The 15,788-nt window shown below is 47.7% G+C and overlaps 1 protein-coding gene across 1 annotated transcript in view; it reads left to right on the top strand.

Moving 5' to 3' along the window:
* Nucleotides 1–673: 673 nt before the first annotated feature.
* Nucleotides 674–15,788, top strand: part of LOC137537184 (zinc finger protein 665-like) — a 36,973-nt gene continuing 21,858 nt past the window's right edge. Inside the window, exons 1-3 of the mRNA XM_068259296.1 lie at nucleotides 674–769; nucleotides 882–1,464; nucleotides 5,003–6,028. Of these exons, the coding sequence (XP_068115397.1) occupies nucleotides 674–769; nucleotides 882–1,464; nucleotides 5,003–6,028 (1,705 nt within the window). The remainder of the gene's footprint in view (nucleotides 770–881; nucleotides 1,465–5,002; nucleotides 6,029–15,788) is intronic.

Here is a 15,788-nt window from a genome sequence, read left to right as displayed (position 1 = left end):
CTATATGTGATACGTCTGTAGATAAGGCTGTTGTGTAGCACCAGAAAATGATAACAACAATAATAGTAATAATAATAATAATAATAGATTGCTGAGTGCAGGAGATTCCACAAACAGAGGCTGCAGTTAGTCTATTCACCACTAGATCTCGGCGATCTCGCACACAGGAAGTGATAAAAAGTGATGTCACAGAAAGGAAGTGGCGTATCACAGCAGGAAGAGAAGTTATAGGAGGTGGAGGATACATTGTTGGAAGAGGTATTTGTGTGATTGTTTTTATATATTGGGCAGAGCAGAGGTCGGGGTGGACATACTTGTTATATATTGGGCAGAGCAGAGGTCGGGGTGGACATGCTTGTTATATATTGGGCAGAGCAGAGGTCGGGGGGACATACTTGTTATATATTGGGCAGAGCAGAGGTCAGGGTGGACATACTTGTTATATATTGGGCAGAGCAGAGGTCGGGGTGGACATACTTGTGGACATACATAAACACACAGAGACAATGTATTCAGTTAGTGTGTATGCTTCCTACATATGTATCCAGTAACAGAGACCCACCAGAGAGATGTACAGGTCCTCTTTATTCCCAGAATTGTCCATCTAGATACCTACATAATCTGATAAACACATAGAGACAATGTATTCGGTCAGTGTGTGTGTTTCCTACAGATGGATCCAGTAACAGACCCACCAGAGAGATGTACAGGTCCTCTTTATTGTGAAGATTGTCCACATGAAGACCGCATCAACCCCCACCATTATCAGGTAGATGGGGATAAAAGTCCCCAGAGACCACCACCTGTGTGACATTGTTTATTTCTGCATATGCTGTTATCTGTGTTCACAATTTAAATTATGTCTCATTTCTTGCACTCAGGGTGGAAATCTGATATGTATAAATGCTGGAGTTACAGAGGAAGAAGAAGAGACCTATATGAGGAGTGATCAGCAGTCTATGGTGGAGGGTCTCATGATAAGGACAATTAAAGAGGAGGAAGAAGAGACCTATGTGAGGATTGCTCAGCAGTCTGCAAAGGAGGGTGACATGATGAGGACAATTAAAGAGAAAGAAGAAGAGACATATATGAGGAGTGATCAGCAGTCTGCAGAGGAGGGTGACATAAGGACGATTAAAGAGGAGGAAGAAGAGACGTATGTGAGGAGTGATCAGCAGTCTATGGAGGAGGGTGACATGATGAGGAAATTTAAAGAGGAGGGAAAAGAGACGTATGTGAGGAGTGATCAGCAGTCTATGGAGGAGGGTGACATGATGAGGTCAATTAAGGAAGAAGAAGAGACATGTGTGAGGAGTGATCAGCAGTATAAGCAGGAGGGTGACATGATGAGGAAAATTAAGGAAGAAGAGGAGACATATGTGAGGAGTGATCAGCAGTCTGCGGAGGATGGAGATGTGATGAGAATAATTAAAGTGGAGGACACTCTTGCAGAGGGCAGAGCAGGTGAGTCAATGCTGTTTTTAGGCACAGCCATTCCAGGCTTGCACCTGGAGCTCCGCCAATTTCCACTCTTTGCCCTTTCATGCTCCTGTAATGTGGAGCCTTTAAGCTATGGGAGCTCTGTGGAGCCACTTGTTGGCTGTTTACTCCTCCCCCACCACATTATTGGTTTAGTTAGCCGGCCATTTAGAGGGAAAGTTATGATGATTCTGTAGTCAGAAGAGGCCCCTGTAGTTAGAAGAGGAAGGAATGAAGGGGTCACACAGGAGGTGCAGAGGAAAGAATGAAGGGGGCACACAGGAGGTACAGAGGAAGAAATGAAGGGGGCACACAGGAGATGCAGAGGAAGGAATGAAGGGGCACACAGGAGGTGCAGAGGAAGAAATGAAGGGGCACACAGGAGGTGCAGATAAAGAAATGAAGGGGCACACAGGAGGTGCAGAGGAAGGAATAAAGGGGCACACAGGAGGTGCAGAGGAAGGAATGAAGGGGCACACAGGAGGTGCAGAGGAAGGAATGAAGGGGGCACACAGGAGGTGCGGAGGAAGAAATAAAGGGGCACACAGGAGGTGCAGAAGAAGAAATTTAGGTGGCACACAGGAGGTGCAGAGGAAGAAATGAAGGGGCACACAGGAGGTGCAGAGGAAGGAATGAAGGGGCACACAGGAGGTGCAGAGAAAGGAATGAAGGGGCACACAGGAGGAGCAGAGGAAGGAATGAAGGGGACACACAGGAGGTGCAGAGGAAGTAATGAAGGGGCACACAGGAGGTGCAGAGGAAGGAATGAAGGGACACACAAGAGGAGCAGAGGAAGGAATGAAGGGGCAGACAGGAGGTGCAGAGGAAGAAATGAAGGGGCACACAGGAGGTGCAGAGGAAGGAATGAAGGGGCACACAGGAGGTGCAGAGGAAGGAATGAAGGGGCACACAGGAGGTGCAGAGGAAGGAATGAAGGGGCACACAGGAGGTGCAGAGGAAGGAATGAAGGGGCACACAGGAGGTGCAGAGGAAGGAATGAAGGGGCACACAGGAGGTGCAGAGGAAGAAATGAAGGGGCACACAGGAGGTGCAGAGGAAGGAATGAAGGGGGCACACAGGAGGTGCGGAGGAAGAAATGAAGGGGCACACAGGAGGTGCAGAGGAAGAAATGAAGGGGCACACAGGAGGTGCAGAGGAAGAAATGAAGGGGCACACAGGAGGTGCAGAGGAAGAAATGAAGGGGCACACAGGAGGTGCAGAGGAAGAAATGAAGGGGCACACAGGAGGTGCAGAGGAAGAAATGAAGGGGCACACAGGAGGTGCAGAGGAAGGAATGAAGGGGGCACACAGGAGATGCAGAGGAAGAAATGAAGGGGGCACACAGGAGGTGCAGAGGAAGGAATGAAGGGGGCACACAGGAGGTGCGGAGGAAGAAATGAAGGGGCACACATGAGGTGCAGAGAAAGGAATGCAGGGGCACACAGGAGGAGCAGAGAAAGGAATGAAGGGGGGCACACAGGAGGTACAGAGGAAGAAATGAAGGGGGCACACAGGAGGTACAGAGGAAGAAATGAAGGGGCACACAGGAGGTGCAGAGGAAGGAATGAAGGGGGCTCACAGGAGATGCAGAGGAAGAAATGAAGGGGCACACAGGAGGTGCAGAGGAAGGAATGAAGGGGGCACACAGGAGGTGCAGAGGAAGGAATGAAGAGGACACACGGGAGGAGCGGAGGAAGAAATGACGGGGCACCCAGGAGGTGCAGAGGAAGGAATGAAGGGGACACACGGGAGGAACAGAGGAAAGAATAAAGGGGGCAGACAGGAGGTGCAGAGGAAGGAATGAAGGGGCACACAGGAGGTGCAGAGGAAGGAATGAAGGGGCACACAGGAGGTGCAGAGGAAGAAATGAAGGGGCACACAGGAGGTGCATAGGAAGGAATGAAGGGGGCACACAGGAGGTGCGGAGGAAGAAATAAAGGGGCACACAGGAGGTGCAGAGGAAGAAATGAAGGGGCACACAGGAGGAGCAGAGGAAGGAATGAAGGGGGCACACAGGAGGTGCAGTGGAAGGAATGAGGGGGCACACAGGAGGTGCAGAGGAAGAAATGAAGGGGCACACAGGAGGTGCATAGGAAGGAATGAAGGGGGCACACAGGAGGTGCGGAGGAAGAAATGAAGGGGCACACAGGAGGTGCAGAGGAAGAAATGAAGGGGGCACACAGGAGGTGCAGTGGAAGGAATGAAGGGGCACACAGGAGGAGCAGAGGAAGGAATGAAGGGGGCACACAGGAGGTGCAGTGGAAGGAATGAAGGGGCACACAGGAGGTGCATAGGAAGGAATGAAGGGGGCACGCAGGAGGTGCGGAGGAAGAAATGAAGGGGGCACACAGGAGGTGCAGAGGAAGGAATGAAGGGGCACACAGGAGGAGCAGAGGAAGGAATGAAGGGGGCACACATGAGGTGCAGAGAAAGGAATGCAGGGGCACACAGGAGGAGCAGAGAAAGGAATGAAGGGGGGCACACAGGAGGTACAGAGGAAGAAATGAAGGGGGCACACAGGAGGTGCAGAGGAAGGAATGAAGGGGCACACAGGAGGAGCAGAGGAAGGAATGAAAGTGGAAGACAGGAGGTGCAGAGGAAGGAATGAAGGGGTACACAGGAGGTGCAGAGGAAGGAATGAAGGGGGCACACAGGAGGTGCAGAGGAAGGAATGAAGAGGACACACGGGAGGAGCAGAGGAAAGAATAAAGGGGGCAGACAGGAGGTGCAGAGGAAGGAATGAAGGAGCACACAGGAGGTGCAGAAGAAGGAATGAAGGGGGCAGACAGGAGGAGCAGAGGAAGGAATGAAGGGGTACACAGGAGGTGCAGAGGAAGGAATGAAGGGGACACACGGGAGGAGCAGAGGAAAGAATAAAGGGGGCAGACAGGAGGTGCAGAGGAAGGAATGAAGGAGCACACAGGAGGTGCAGAAGAAGGAATGAAGGGGGCAGACAGGAGGAGCAGAGGAAGGAATGAAGGGGTACACAGGAGGTGCAGAGGAAGGAATGAAGGAGGCACACAGGATGAGCAGAGGAAGGAATGACGGGGTGCACAGGAGGTACAGAAGAAGGAATGAGTGGGCACACAGGAGGTGCACATAACTGACTTGTATGCACATGTAATGCAGAGTGTTTGCAGCTTGTCACATTTCTGAATGCTGAATTTTAAGCTACATAAAATTTGCATGCAAGTTATAGTCATGTGATTCTCCACAACAATCCCGCACAGCTCTACTACTTGAAATTTACTTTATTGTGCAAAAGATACAAAAGTCCCATTATAATGCTGCTCTGGTGGCTGCAGCCGCAGTTTCCAGTCTTCCTGGCTCTTGTTCAGCCACGCAGCACACTGTGATCTGAGGCTGATACTCGGATGACTCTCTGCACGCTCATACACCCTGGTCATGTGACTGCTGCCCTGTCTTTCTTTTGGACATAGTCATGTCATGTTCATCTCTAATGATAATTGTTCCTCCCCTCAGAATTCTCTAACAGGAAGTGATGATGTTTCTCTATTTGCAGCGCGGAGTCCCGGCATCGGGAACCTCTCAGAGACTCGTCTCTCTGTATCCACAGACTGTACAACGGATGATGATGTCACTGGACAAGAGTCTCCTGCAGATATCCTGGTGACCCCAAATATTCCCCCAGACTCCCCTCACCTGTCTAACCCTGAGAGGCCTTATACCGAGCACAGCTCTCCCCCTGCTGGAGGGTCTTATTCCTGTTCCACATGTGGGAAGTGTTTTGTTTGGAAATCACAGCTTGTCAGACATGAGAGATCTCACACTGGTGAGAAGCCCTATTCATGTGCTGAGTGTGGGAAATGTTTTGGAGACAAAGGAGGCCTTGTCAAACATGAGAGAACTCACACTGGTGAAAAACCCTTTTTATGTGGTGAGTGTGGGAAATGTTTTGTGCAGAAAAAACATCTTATTAGTCATGAGAGAACTCACACTGGTGAGAAGCCTTATTCATGTTCTGAGTGTTGGAAATGTTTTGGGCGTAAATCACTGCTTGTCAGTCATGAGAGAACTCACACTGGTGAAAAGCCCTATTCATGTTCTGAGTGTGGGAAAAGTTTTGGGCATAAAGTAAGTCTTGGCATACATGAACGAACTCACACTGGTGAGAAGCCTTATTCATGTGCAGAGTGTGGGAAATGTTTTGGAGACAAAGGAGGCCTTGCCAACCATGAGAGATCTCACACTGGTGATAAACCATATTCATGTGCTGAGTGTGGAAAATGTTTTGGGATTAAAAGAAATCTTGTTAGACATGAGAGATGTCACACTGGTGAGAAGCCCTATTCCTGTGCTGAGTGTGGGAAATGTTTTGGATACAAAGGAGACCTTGCCAGACATGAGAGAATTCACACTGGTGATAAACCATATTCATGTGCTGAGTGTGGGAAATGTTTTGGGATTAAAAGAAATCTTATTGGTCATGAGAGATGTCACACTGGTAAGAAGCCCTATTCATGTGCTGAGTGTGGGAAATGTTTTGGGCATAAAAGAAATCTTCATAGACATGAGAGATCTCACACTGGTGAGAAGCCTTATACATGTGCTGAGTGTGGGAAATGTTTTGGATGTAAAACACATCTTGTCAAACATAAGCAAACTCACACGGATGAGAAGCTGTGTGTGGGAAATATTTTTAGTAGTAAATCAAGCCTTATTATACATGAAAGTTCTCATACTGGTGAGATGCCCTAATCGTGCTGAGTGTGGGAAATATCACAGGAGGATGCAGGGACAGGGGGTTGGGTAAGATTTTGTGCTTCTCTGGGGAACAGGTAGTGACCTGAATATGTACTCTGTAGAATACTGTGGGATTATTAATAATGTTCAGGAGAGTTGCAGTTAATACTTTGCCTCACAGGCACAGCACAGGTTACTGATGAGAGTGCTGAGAATAGGGAGTGAGGGAGAGGAAGACTGGGGTGTACAGCTGCCATATATGCTGTATAGGTTACTGACCCATGTGCTCCTCCAGCCACCCGGACATAAACACGTGACCTTCCGTGTCGGGCCCCTCCCCTCCCTGTGATCAGGACTGGCTGAGAGAAGAGATGCTCTCTTCCTGCAGCATACAGTTATCTCCGCTCGCGCTTTCTACATGCCTATATTTCTATGAAGATAAACTGGCCAGGACCACGGCAGCTGGAACTGCCGCTGCAACGCACACGCGCACGGTCAGTGCACAATCACATGCGAGTCGCAATGCGCACGCACCCTCAAGCACACCCCCTGCACCTGTCCTCCTGTACTGTCCCAACTCTGCCCACGTACCATGCATGTGCTCTGGCCAAAACACAGGAGAATGCAGGAGGACGCGGGAACACAGGAGGAAGCAGGGACACAGGAGGACGCAGTAACACAGGACGACGCAGGGACACATGAACACAGGAGGACGCAGGGACACAGGAGGAGGAGGCAGGGACACAGGAGGAGGCGGGGACACAGGAGGAGGCGGGGACACAGGAGGAGGCGGGGACACAGGAGGACGCGGAGACACAGGAGGAGGAGGCAGGGACACAGGAGGACGTGGGGACACAGGAGGACGCGGGGTCGCAGGAGGACGCGGGGACGCAGGAGGACACAGGAGGGCGCAGGGACACAGAGACACAGGGACATAGGAGGATGCAGGGACACAGAAGGACGCAAGGGACACAGAAGGACGCAAGGGACACAGGAGGATGCAGGGACACAGGAGGATGCAGGGACACAGGAACACAGGAGGACACAGGGACACAGGACGACGTAGGGACAGATGAGGACACAAGAGAACGCAGGGACACAGGAGGATGCAGGGACACAGGAGGATGCAGGGACACAGGAGGATGCAGGGACACAGGAGGAGGCAGGGACACAGGAGGACCTGGGGACACAGAAGGACACAGGGACACAGGAGGAGGCAGAGACACAGGAGGATGCAGGGACACAGGAGGACACAGGGACACAGGAGGAGACAGGGACACAGGAGGAGGCAGTGACACAGGAGGACGCAGGGACACAGGAGGACACAGTGACACAGGGACATGGGTTTTATTATATAGGATAGATTTTTATCTCTCCACCATTTATATGATTAATCTAAAGAGCAAATATCGGATCCTGTGGTGTCCATTATTTTCCAAAGATGATGGGAGTTGGAGAACCATTTATATTTATTTCTATACAGTGTCCACATCATATATGAGGTTGATCACAAAGGACATTTAATCTGTTTGGCAATGCATCTGTTTGAAGGCCACATAACATCAGACCATTGATTTTGGGAGATTTGATCTGATTCTATTTTAACCCAAAGAGGGATTCTTCTTTCGTGTTCACCAAAGATAATTGGAAAATCTGTGCAGCAATGTAATATGGCATCATATTGGGAAGTGCCAGACCGCCAGCTTGCCTGAGTCTGCACAGCACACTCTCTGTAACCGCATGTCTGTTATTACCCCAGATAGAGGAAAGGATCTCTTTGTATTCTCTGAATGTCTTTTCTTTGAATTGGGATTTTTGGCAAAACTACCATTTTTACTGTGAATATTCTGCCTATCCACAAGAGGACGCACATCCCATTATATAAGATCCCCTCCTCATTTTTAAAGTAAAGGGGAATAATTCAGGAAAACATTTTAGGAAATGCTGGAGGATAGTTGTATGCATAAGTAACTAATACAATTGCTCTGTATTTGAATCATGAAGTAGATGCCTGCATTGAGTCGGGTACCGGGGTTACCCGAAATGCAGGTTGGGTCCGGGGATCTGTATTGATTCTAAGAGGGTTGTGGGTCAGGGTTGTGGGTAGCAGGATGCAGGTTGTGTTTCCTGTAGTGAAAGCAAGCTGTTAGGAACTACGTTCTGCCAATTTCTGCCTGCTGGTGGCAGCATTGACTTGAACTATCATGGACTTCCATTATTCCACCAGCAGATGGCTCTAGGGACTTTGTGTTTTGGACTACCACTGTTCCACCAGTAGGTGGCTCTATGCTGTCTAGAGACAGCTCTGCCACTGCAAAGGTTGCTCTGTGTTGACTTTGCATTTCAATCATGCAGCAGGTGTGGCCTTATTATATTAGAGCCCTGCAAGCAGCAACCTGTGCCAGAACTTCCTGCTCATAGACCTGACTATCTGGACAATTCTGGTTCTCTCTTGTTCCTGATTTCCTGTGTCTGCTTCTCTGTTGCCAAAACTATATTCTGTTCTGACCGTGATTTCTGCCTGCTCCCTTGTACTGTGATTGGTTGTATACATTTATCCTCTGTCTCTGACCAACAGTGGGTGCTCGTCTATACGCCATCATTGTATGGTGAAAGCTGTTTATAGTGTGTATTCATGTGTTTGTATTTAATTTGCATTAGATTGTTGTATGCACATTTTTGCAATAAACATTATTGCACAGCATTCCCTGTCTCAGTGTCTGTGTTGCTGCAAACTGTGATCAACCCCTGTTCCTCCATTCAGGCTTGTATCACAAGCATAAGGCAGTTCTGTATCTTTTGTTTCCCAAAACCTGTGATGAATGCTGGGACCAGAATACTTACTTGCTGACCTGTTTGCTTCTGATCGTCATTAATGCCAGCAGACTCCTTCCTCCTGTCAAGCTGAGACCTCCCCTCCGCCACACTGGTACATATAACTGGGAGCATGCTCTGTTAGAAGGCAAGGGGTGGTAGGAAAGCTCTGTATGTTAGTGACTGGGGTAGGGTTGCAACGATATTAAATATGATGGCATGATAACCGCCTCAAAAATACCATGATATACAGTGGGTTGCAGAAGTATTCGGCCCCCTTGAAGTTTTCCACATTTTGTCATACTATTGCCACAAACCTGAATCAATTTTATTGGAATTCCGTGTGAAAGACCAATACAAAGTGGTGTACACGTGAGAAGTGGAACGTAAATCATACATGATTCCAAACATTTAAAAAAATAACTGCAAAGTGGGGTGTGCGTAGTTATTCGGCCCCCTGAGTCAATACTTTGTAGAACCACCTTTTGCTGCAATTACAGCTGCTAGTCTTTTAGGGTATGTCTCTACCAGCTTTTCACATCTAGAGTCTGAAATCCTTGCCCATTCTTCTTTGTAAAACAGCTCCAGGTCAGTCAGATTAGATGGACAGCGTTTGTGAACAGCAGTTTTCAGATCTTGCCACAGATTCTTGATTGGATTTAGATTTGGACTTTCCTTGGGCCATTCTAACACATGGATATGTTTTGTTTTAAACCATTCCATTGTTGCCCTGGCTTTATGTTTAGGGTCTTGTCCTGCTGGAAGGTGAACCTCTGCCCCAGTCTCAAGTCTTTTGCAAACTCCAAGAGGTTTTCTTTCAAGATTGCCCTGTATTTGGCTCCATCCATCTTCCCATCAACTCTGACCAGCTTCCCTGTCCCTGCTGAAGAGAAACACCCCCAGAGCATGATGCTGCCCACCACCATATTTGACAGTGGGGATGGTGTGTTTAGAGTGATGTGCAATGTTAGTTTTCCGCCACACATAGCGTTTTGCATTTTGGCCAAAAAGTTCCAGTTTGGTCTCATCTGACCAGAGCACCTTCTTCCACATGTTTGCTGTGTCCCCCACATGGCTTGTGGCAAACTGCAAACGGGACTTCTTATGCTTTTCTGTTAACAATGGCTTTCTTCGTGCCACTCTTCCATAAAGGCCAACTTGGTGCAGTGCATGACTAATAGTTGTCCTATGCACAGATTCCCCCACCTGAGCTGTAGATCTCTGCAGCTCGTCCAGAGTCACCATGGGCCTCTTGACTGCATTTCTGATCAGCTCTCTCCTTGTTCGGCCTGTGAGTTTAGGTGGACGGCCTTGTCTTGGTAGGTTTACAGTTGTGCCATACTCCTTCCATTTCTGAATGATCGCTTGAACAATGCTCCGTGGGATGTTCAAGGCTTTGGAAATCTTTTTGTAGCCTAAGCCTGCTTTAAATTTCTCAATAACTTTATCCCTGACCTGTCTGGTGTGTTCTTTGGACTTCACGGTGTTGTTGCTCCCAATATTCTTTTGGGCGACCTCTGAGGCAGTCACAGAGCAGCTGTATTTGTACTGAAATTAGATTACACACAGGTGCACTCTATTTAGTCATTAGCACTCATCAGGCAATGTCTATGGTAAAATGACTGCACTCAGACCAAAGGGGGCTGAATAATTAATTTGTATTGGTCTTTCACGTGGAATTCCAATAAAATTGATTCATGTTTGTGGCAGTAATATGACAAAATGTGGAAAACTTCAAGAGGGCGAATACTTTTGCAAACCACTGTATATGCAGTGGCGGATATACAGCTGTGCAGGCTGTGCAAGCGGCCCCTCAGGTTCCGTTTTTTGAGGGGCCCATTAAGTATCGCCGGGGTTTTTGGTTTTTTCTTTACTTTTTTTTTGTCCCTGGGGGCCCGACTCTTCCATCCCTTCCTCAACTTGGGGCCCCCCCTCCCGTTATGCGTGCTGGAAGAGCGGAGGATACAGGAAGGCTCCGGCGGGCTAAAGCAGATGCTAGAGCTCCAGCCTCCTGGTCCGCGCTGTCTCCTCTGTAATGCCGCTTGCATTGCTTCCTGATTTAGTGCGAGCGGCATTACAGAGGAGGAGACAGTGTGGGCCTGGAGGCTGGAACTCTAGTGTCTGCTTTAGCCTGCTGGAGCCTTCCGGTATCTTCCGCTCTTCTTGCGCACATAACGGGAGGGGGACCCCCTGAGGTGAGGGAGGAGGAGTCAGGCCCCCAGGGACAAAAAAAAACAGAACTTGAGGGGCCCTCGTGGGCCTGCACAGCCGTGTGTCCGCCACTGCATATAACGTAATTCGAACATACCATGGTATTTTTTTGAGGCGGTTATCATACCGTCATATTTCATACTGTTATATTTCTTCCGCCGTGCGTAACGAGGCGGGGGGCAGCCCGAGGTGAGGAAGGATAGGAGTCGGGCCTCTCACCCCATCAGGCTACCTATCTAATTGCCCACCCGTGTATCTATCTATTTGACCACCCTCCCACCCGGCTATCTATCTGCCCACCCTCACCAGGCTATCTATCTGCCCACACTCCCACCCCCACCAGGCTATCTATCTGCCCACCCCCACCAGGCTATCTAACCCCCCACCAGTTTATCTATCCATCTACCCACCCTCCAACCCCCTCCAGGCTATCTATCTGACCACCCTCACCAGGCTATTTATCTATTATCCTACCCCCACCAGGCTATATACAGTATATATAGCCACCCTCACCAGGCTACTGGTCTATCTACCTACCCTTTGACCCCCACCAGGCTATCTATTTGCCCACCCCCACTAGGCTTTCTATTGGCCCACCCCCACCAGGCTTTCTATTGGCCCACCCCCACCAGGCTATCTATTTGCCCACCCCCACCAGGATATCTATTTGTCCACCAGGCTACCTATTTGCCCACCCCTACCAGGCTATTTATTTGCCCACCCCCACCAGGTAATCATCCAGCCCACGCACCCACCCACTTTCCCTGGCAATTGTTTCGTCCACCCACCTTAAGTGTTCAGGCACGAGAACAGACCGGAGGACATTGTTTCAGACCAATGAAGCAAGCACTATGGTCGGACTGTATTGATAAGCACTGAAATCTTCTACAGCAGTTTACACTGTACATATTCATGTCACTGACTGTCCTCAGAGGAGCTCACAATCTAATTCTTCCACAGTCATAGTCTACTGTCCTACCATATTATTTTTATGTATTTATATAGCACTGACATCTTCTGCAGCACTGTACAGAGTACATAGTCATGTCACTGGCTGTCCTCAGAGGAGCTCACAATCTAATCCTACCACAGTCATAGTCTACTGTCCTATTATGTATTTATATAGCACTGACATCTTCTGCAGCACTGTACAGAGTACATAGTCATGTCACTGGCTGTCCTCAGAAGAGCTTACAATCTAATCTCCGCTATATGTATTTTAAGTAGGACATCACTTTATGTTAGGAGCGGGGGCTTCATTCAAAGTTTCCTGTTGATGTCCACTGTCAGTGAGTTACTTACTAAGTTCGTGTACATTTGGCCCTGCTCATGGCCCATAATTACCACACCCACTTTGCAGTGCACGGACAAGCCAAATTTTTGCCGCGGCAGGTCAACTACCCCTACTGTTGATCTATCACTTGCATAGCACCCTCAAAAAAACATATTGGAGTCACCCTCTGTTTACAATCCACTGTCCTGTCTTCCCACGGCACCTCCTGCCTTCTAGCTTACTCACCCTCTGTACTGGGTTCCAGCCAGGTAGTCTAGATTGCACCCTCCCACTGCAAACTGCACCGTCTTTGGCTAGTCAGTCCTAGATTGATTTGCATTTGCTCTAGTCAGCTCCACACTTTAGTCAGAAACATCTCATTTGCATGCTTGTTCAGGTTCTATGGCTAAATGTGTTAGAGGCAGAGAATCAGCAGGACAGCCGGGCAATGTGCATTGTTTAAAAGGAAATAAATATGTCTGCTTCCATATCCCTCTCGCCTCAGGTGTGTTTTCAAGTATAAAAGACAGTGCCTGTCATGTCATGCTGTCTTGATGTAGGATTGGGGTTAAGCTTTGTTCTTGTTCAGGAAGCTGTGTAATGCAGTTGTCACATGTATGCATCAAGAAATATTTCTGGGCCTCAGGGAAGGTTGCCATAGACTGTATTGGAAAATATATGCAACGTGTAACCACACCCAATTTAGTTATGGCCACACCACTTTTAGCTGCCTGTTAGGGGCCCACAATTGGTATTTTTCACAGGGGCCCGCTGCTGGCTGTGTCCGCCACTGGGTATATGGTATTGCACAGTTATAATCATTACAATTACCCTTATAAAAATGAAAAAGGTCAATGTTGAACAAACTTTTTATTAACGTGAAACTGAGCCGAAGTGAAGCTGAGCCGAAGTCTGATACTTACCCTTGAAGGACACCCAAGGTGAAAATAAACTAATGTAATAAACATTTGTATCTATCCTCTTCCTCCTAAAATGTTTTTTTTAAGATATTCCACAGTTTTATTTTATATTTAAATCTAGTTTTTACTGTTTTATTGTTTTTGCTCAATGACACATTCATTGAAGTATGCCAAAGCTAAAATCTATGAACTATTGACCCTTTTTTATCTCTTTCCTGCTCTCAGAAGCCATTTTCTGCTAGGAAAGTGTTTTATAGTTAGAATTTCTTATCAGTGAGGGTCACACTGTAGTCTGACCCAGTCCTGACTCAGACAGAAACTGCCACTTACATATCTGATCATTAACTCTTTCAGGCAGAGGAAGAAAAAAAGGAACACAGCATAGCTATTTGTGTGCTTGGCTCTGTACATACCCATGTCTATCTCATCATGTCACACGTCACCTCGGGTATCCTTTAAGAGAGGGAGGCCTCAGGATCCTATTGAGGCTTTCCTCGCTTGTCTTAAGCACCCGTAGCAGAGCGAGCTCCCCCTTAACATCGGGGCTCCTCTTCCTAAATCATGGCTGTGCGAGGCTGCATGTGCAGTAGCACAGGGCCTGCTGCTCCAGCTTACAGGACATGCGTGGGTGGCACGATCTAGGAAGAGGAGCTGCGCAGCTTCCGATGAGATTAATGACCATTCCTTTTCACTAATCTTCTGGGGGGCTGCACTCAGTGAGGGGGGCAACAGAGTAGCAAGGGAAGCTAGTAGGTCAATAAATCCAGGTGGGAGGTCTCACTGGATCCAGGTCCTCTCCCTGCACCGGCAAGTGCAAAGTTCCTGAGCATTGCAAGGAGACCTGAAAGTGATCCTTTCGATCTGAGATTCAGAGCTTTTCTGTTTTGTTGAGATCCGAGCTCCAGTTTTGTTTATTGTTATTCCTCCAGATATTCTGTAACTTCATCATTTAGTGATTTTTGTAATACTGCTTGTATTGCTGTATTCTCTTTGTTTTACAGACCTGTTTCTTTATTGAATAAAGACATTATGCCTGTCCCAGAATTCCTTGCTTCTTGTGTAAACACAGTAATTATTCCTCTTCTCCATGGGGGTCACGCTGGGGTCATTGTGAGGAAGAGGACCATGAATAATATATGGGGGGTGTATGGGAATGTGGACATGGCGGTGCTGGGGACAGAGGCTCCTCCTGTGTGGGGATAGATAGGGGTGCCCTCTATCACCCCTATTATTGGCTCCAGCCATGGCACCCCTGGCATTAGACTTACACCCCAACCACAGGAGAAAGGCTTAGTAGTAGCAGGTTTATCAGATAAAATCACATATTATGCAGATGATCTGTTACTGGTGTTGGGTGACTCACATCCATCAGATACAGAGATTATAGCAGAATTTGGTCAGACCCTCCAGAGTAACTGGAATACATGAAGCATAATGGCCATAGACAGCCCAATCCCATGAGAAACCCCTCACACTCCTTCTGCTATGTTTTAGATTACCCAGCAAGCTCAGGGTGAACCAAAACTCCTAGGCCTGTGTAAGTGGCTACAAAGGACCAAAAAGTACACTTACTAAAATGTTATGCAAAACAAAAGTTTTCTTTCTTAAAACAGAAAGTATTTGAGATTATTCAGACTGGAGTGAGCATATGATGTCTCCCACGATTCATCACTGCAGAATATGCAAATTATCATTTGTTGTCCCTGTAAGCTAAACACACCTCCAGAACCATTATTAATTAGAGTAGCGCTGGACTTTGAAATGTGCAGCTAAAAGGTGACAGAACACTGGAGCTCAATGGAATGTCATCTTGTTAATTGTACAGAGCTCCAATAATCCAACATGTATACAGACTGTTTCACATTGGTTGATCCTCATCAGTGCCTGGCATGGATTAATGTGGCTCTATGGAATAGGACTTGAAGCATCCAGAGTTGCAGATTACCCAGCAAGCTCCTGGTGAACCAGAACTCCTAGGAGTGCGTATTGAGAGAGATTTGTATGCTTATGTGTCACCTCTCTAATACTTCTAATGATCTTTGAAAGGACAATGTGTTTCAGATTTCTGATTGGTTTAGAAAAAAAATCCAAGCCTGGTCCTACAGTAGTTACCATTATCTGTATGAAGTTGTTATCAATCTTTTAAAACAAGGTGAGTTAACTCTTTGTACACTCACATGCAAACGATCATACAAATGGATTTACAGAATTCAATCATCCAGGAAGCACTGCTATCCCTATAACTACGTTAAAAGTTGGGGTCTTACTACAAAAGAATACATTCTCTTGAGCGGTCACCTACACCGCACAGAGGTACCCAGGTAAAATGGGCATGAGGGAGGGAGTGGCAGGGTGAACGAGGAGCAGGAGAGATGATATGGACAGTG

Source organism: Hyperolius riggenbachi, chromosome 10 (assembly GCF_040937935.1).
Source record: "Hyperolius riggenbachi isolate aHypRig1 chromosome 10, aHypRig1.pri, whole genome shotgun sequence".
Classification (NCBI taxonomy): Eukaryota; Metazoa; Chordata; class Amphibia; order Anura; family Hyperoliidae; genus Hyperolius; species Hyperolius riggenbachi.
Note: the sequence above shows the minus strand (reverse complement) of the source record. Positions and strands in the feature narration are given on the sequence as shown.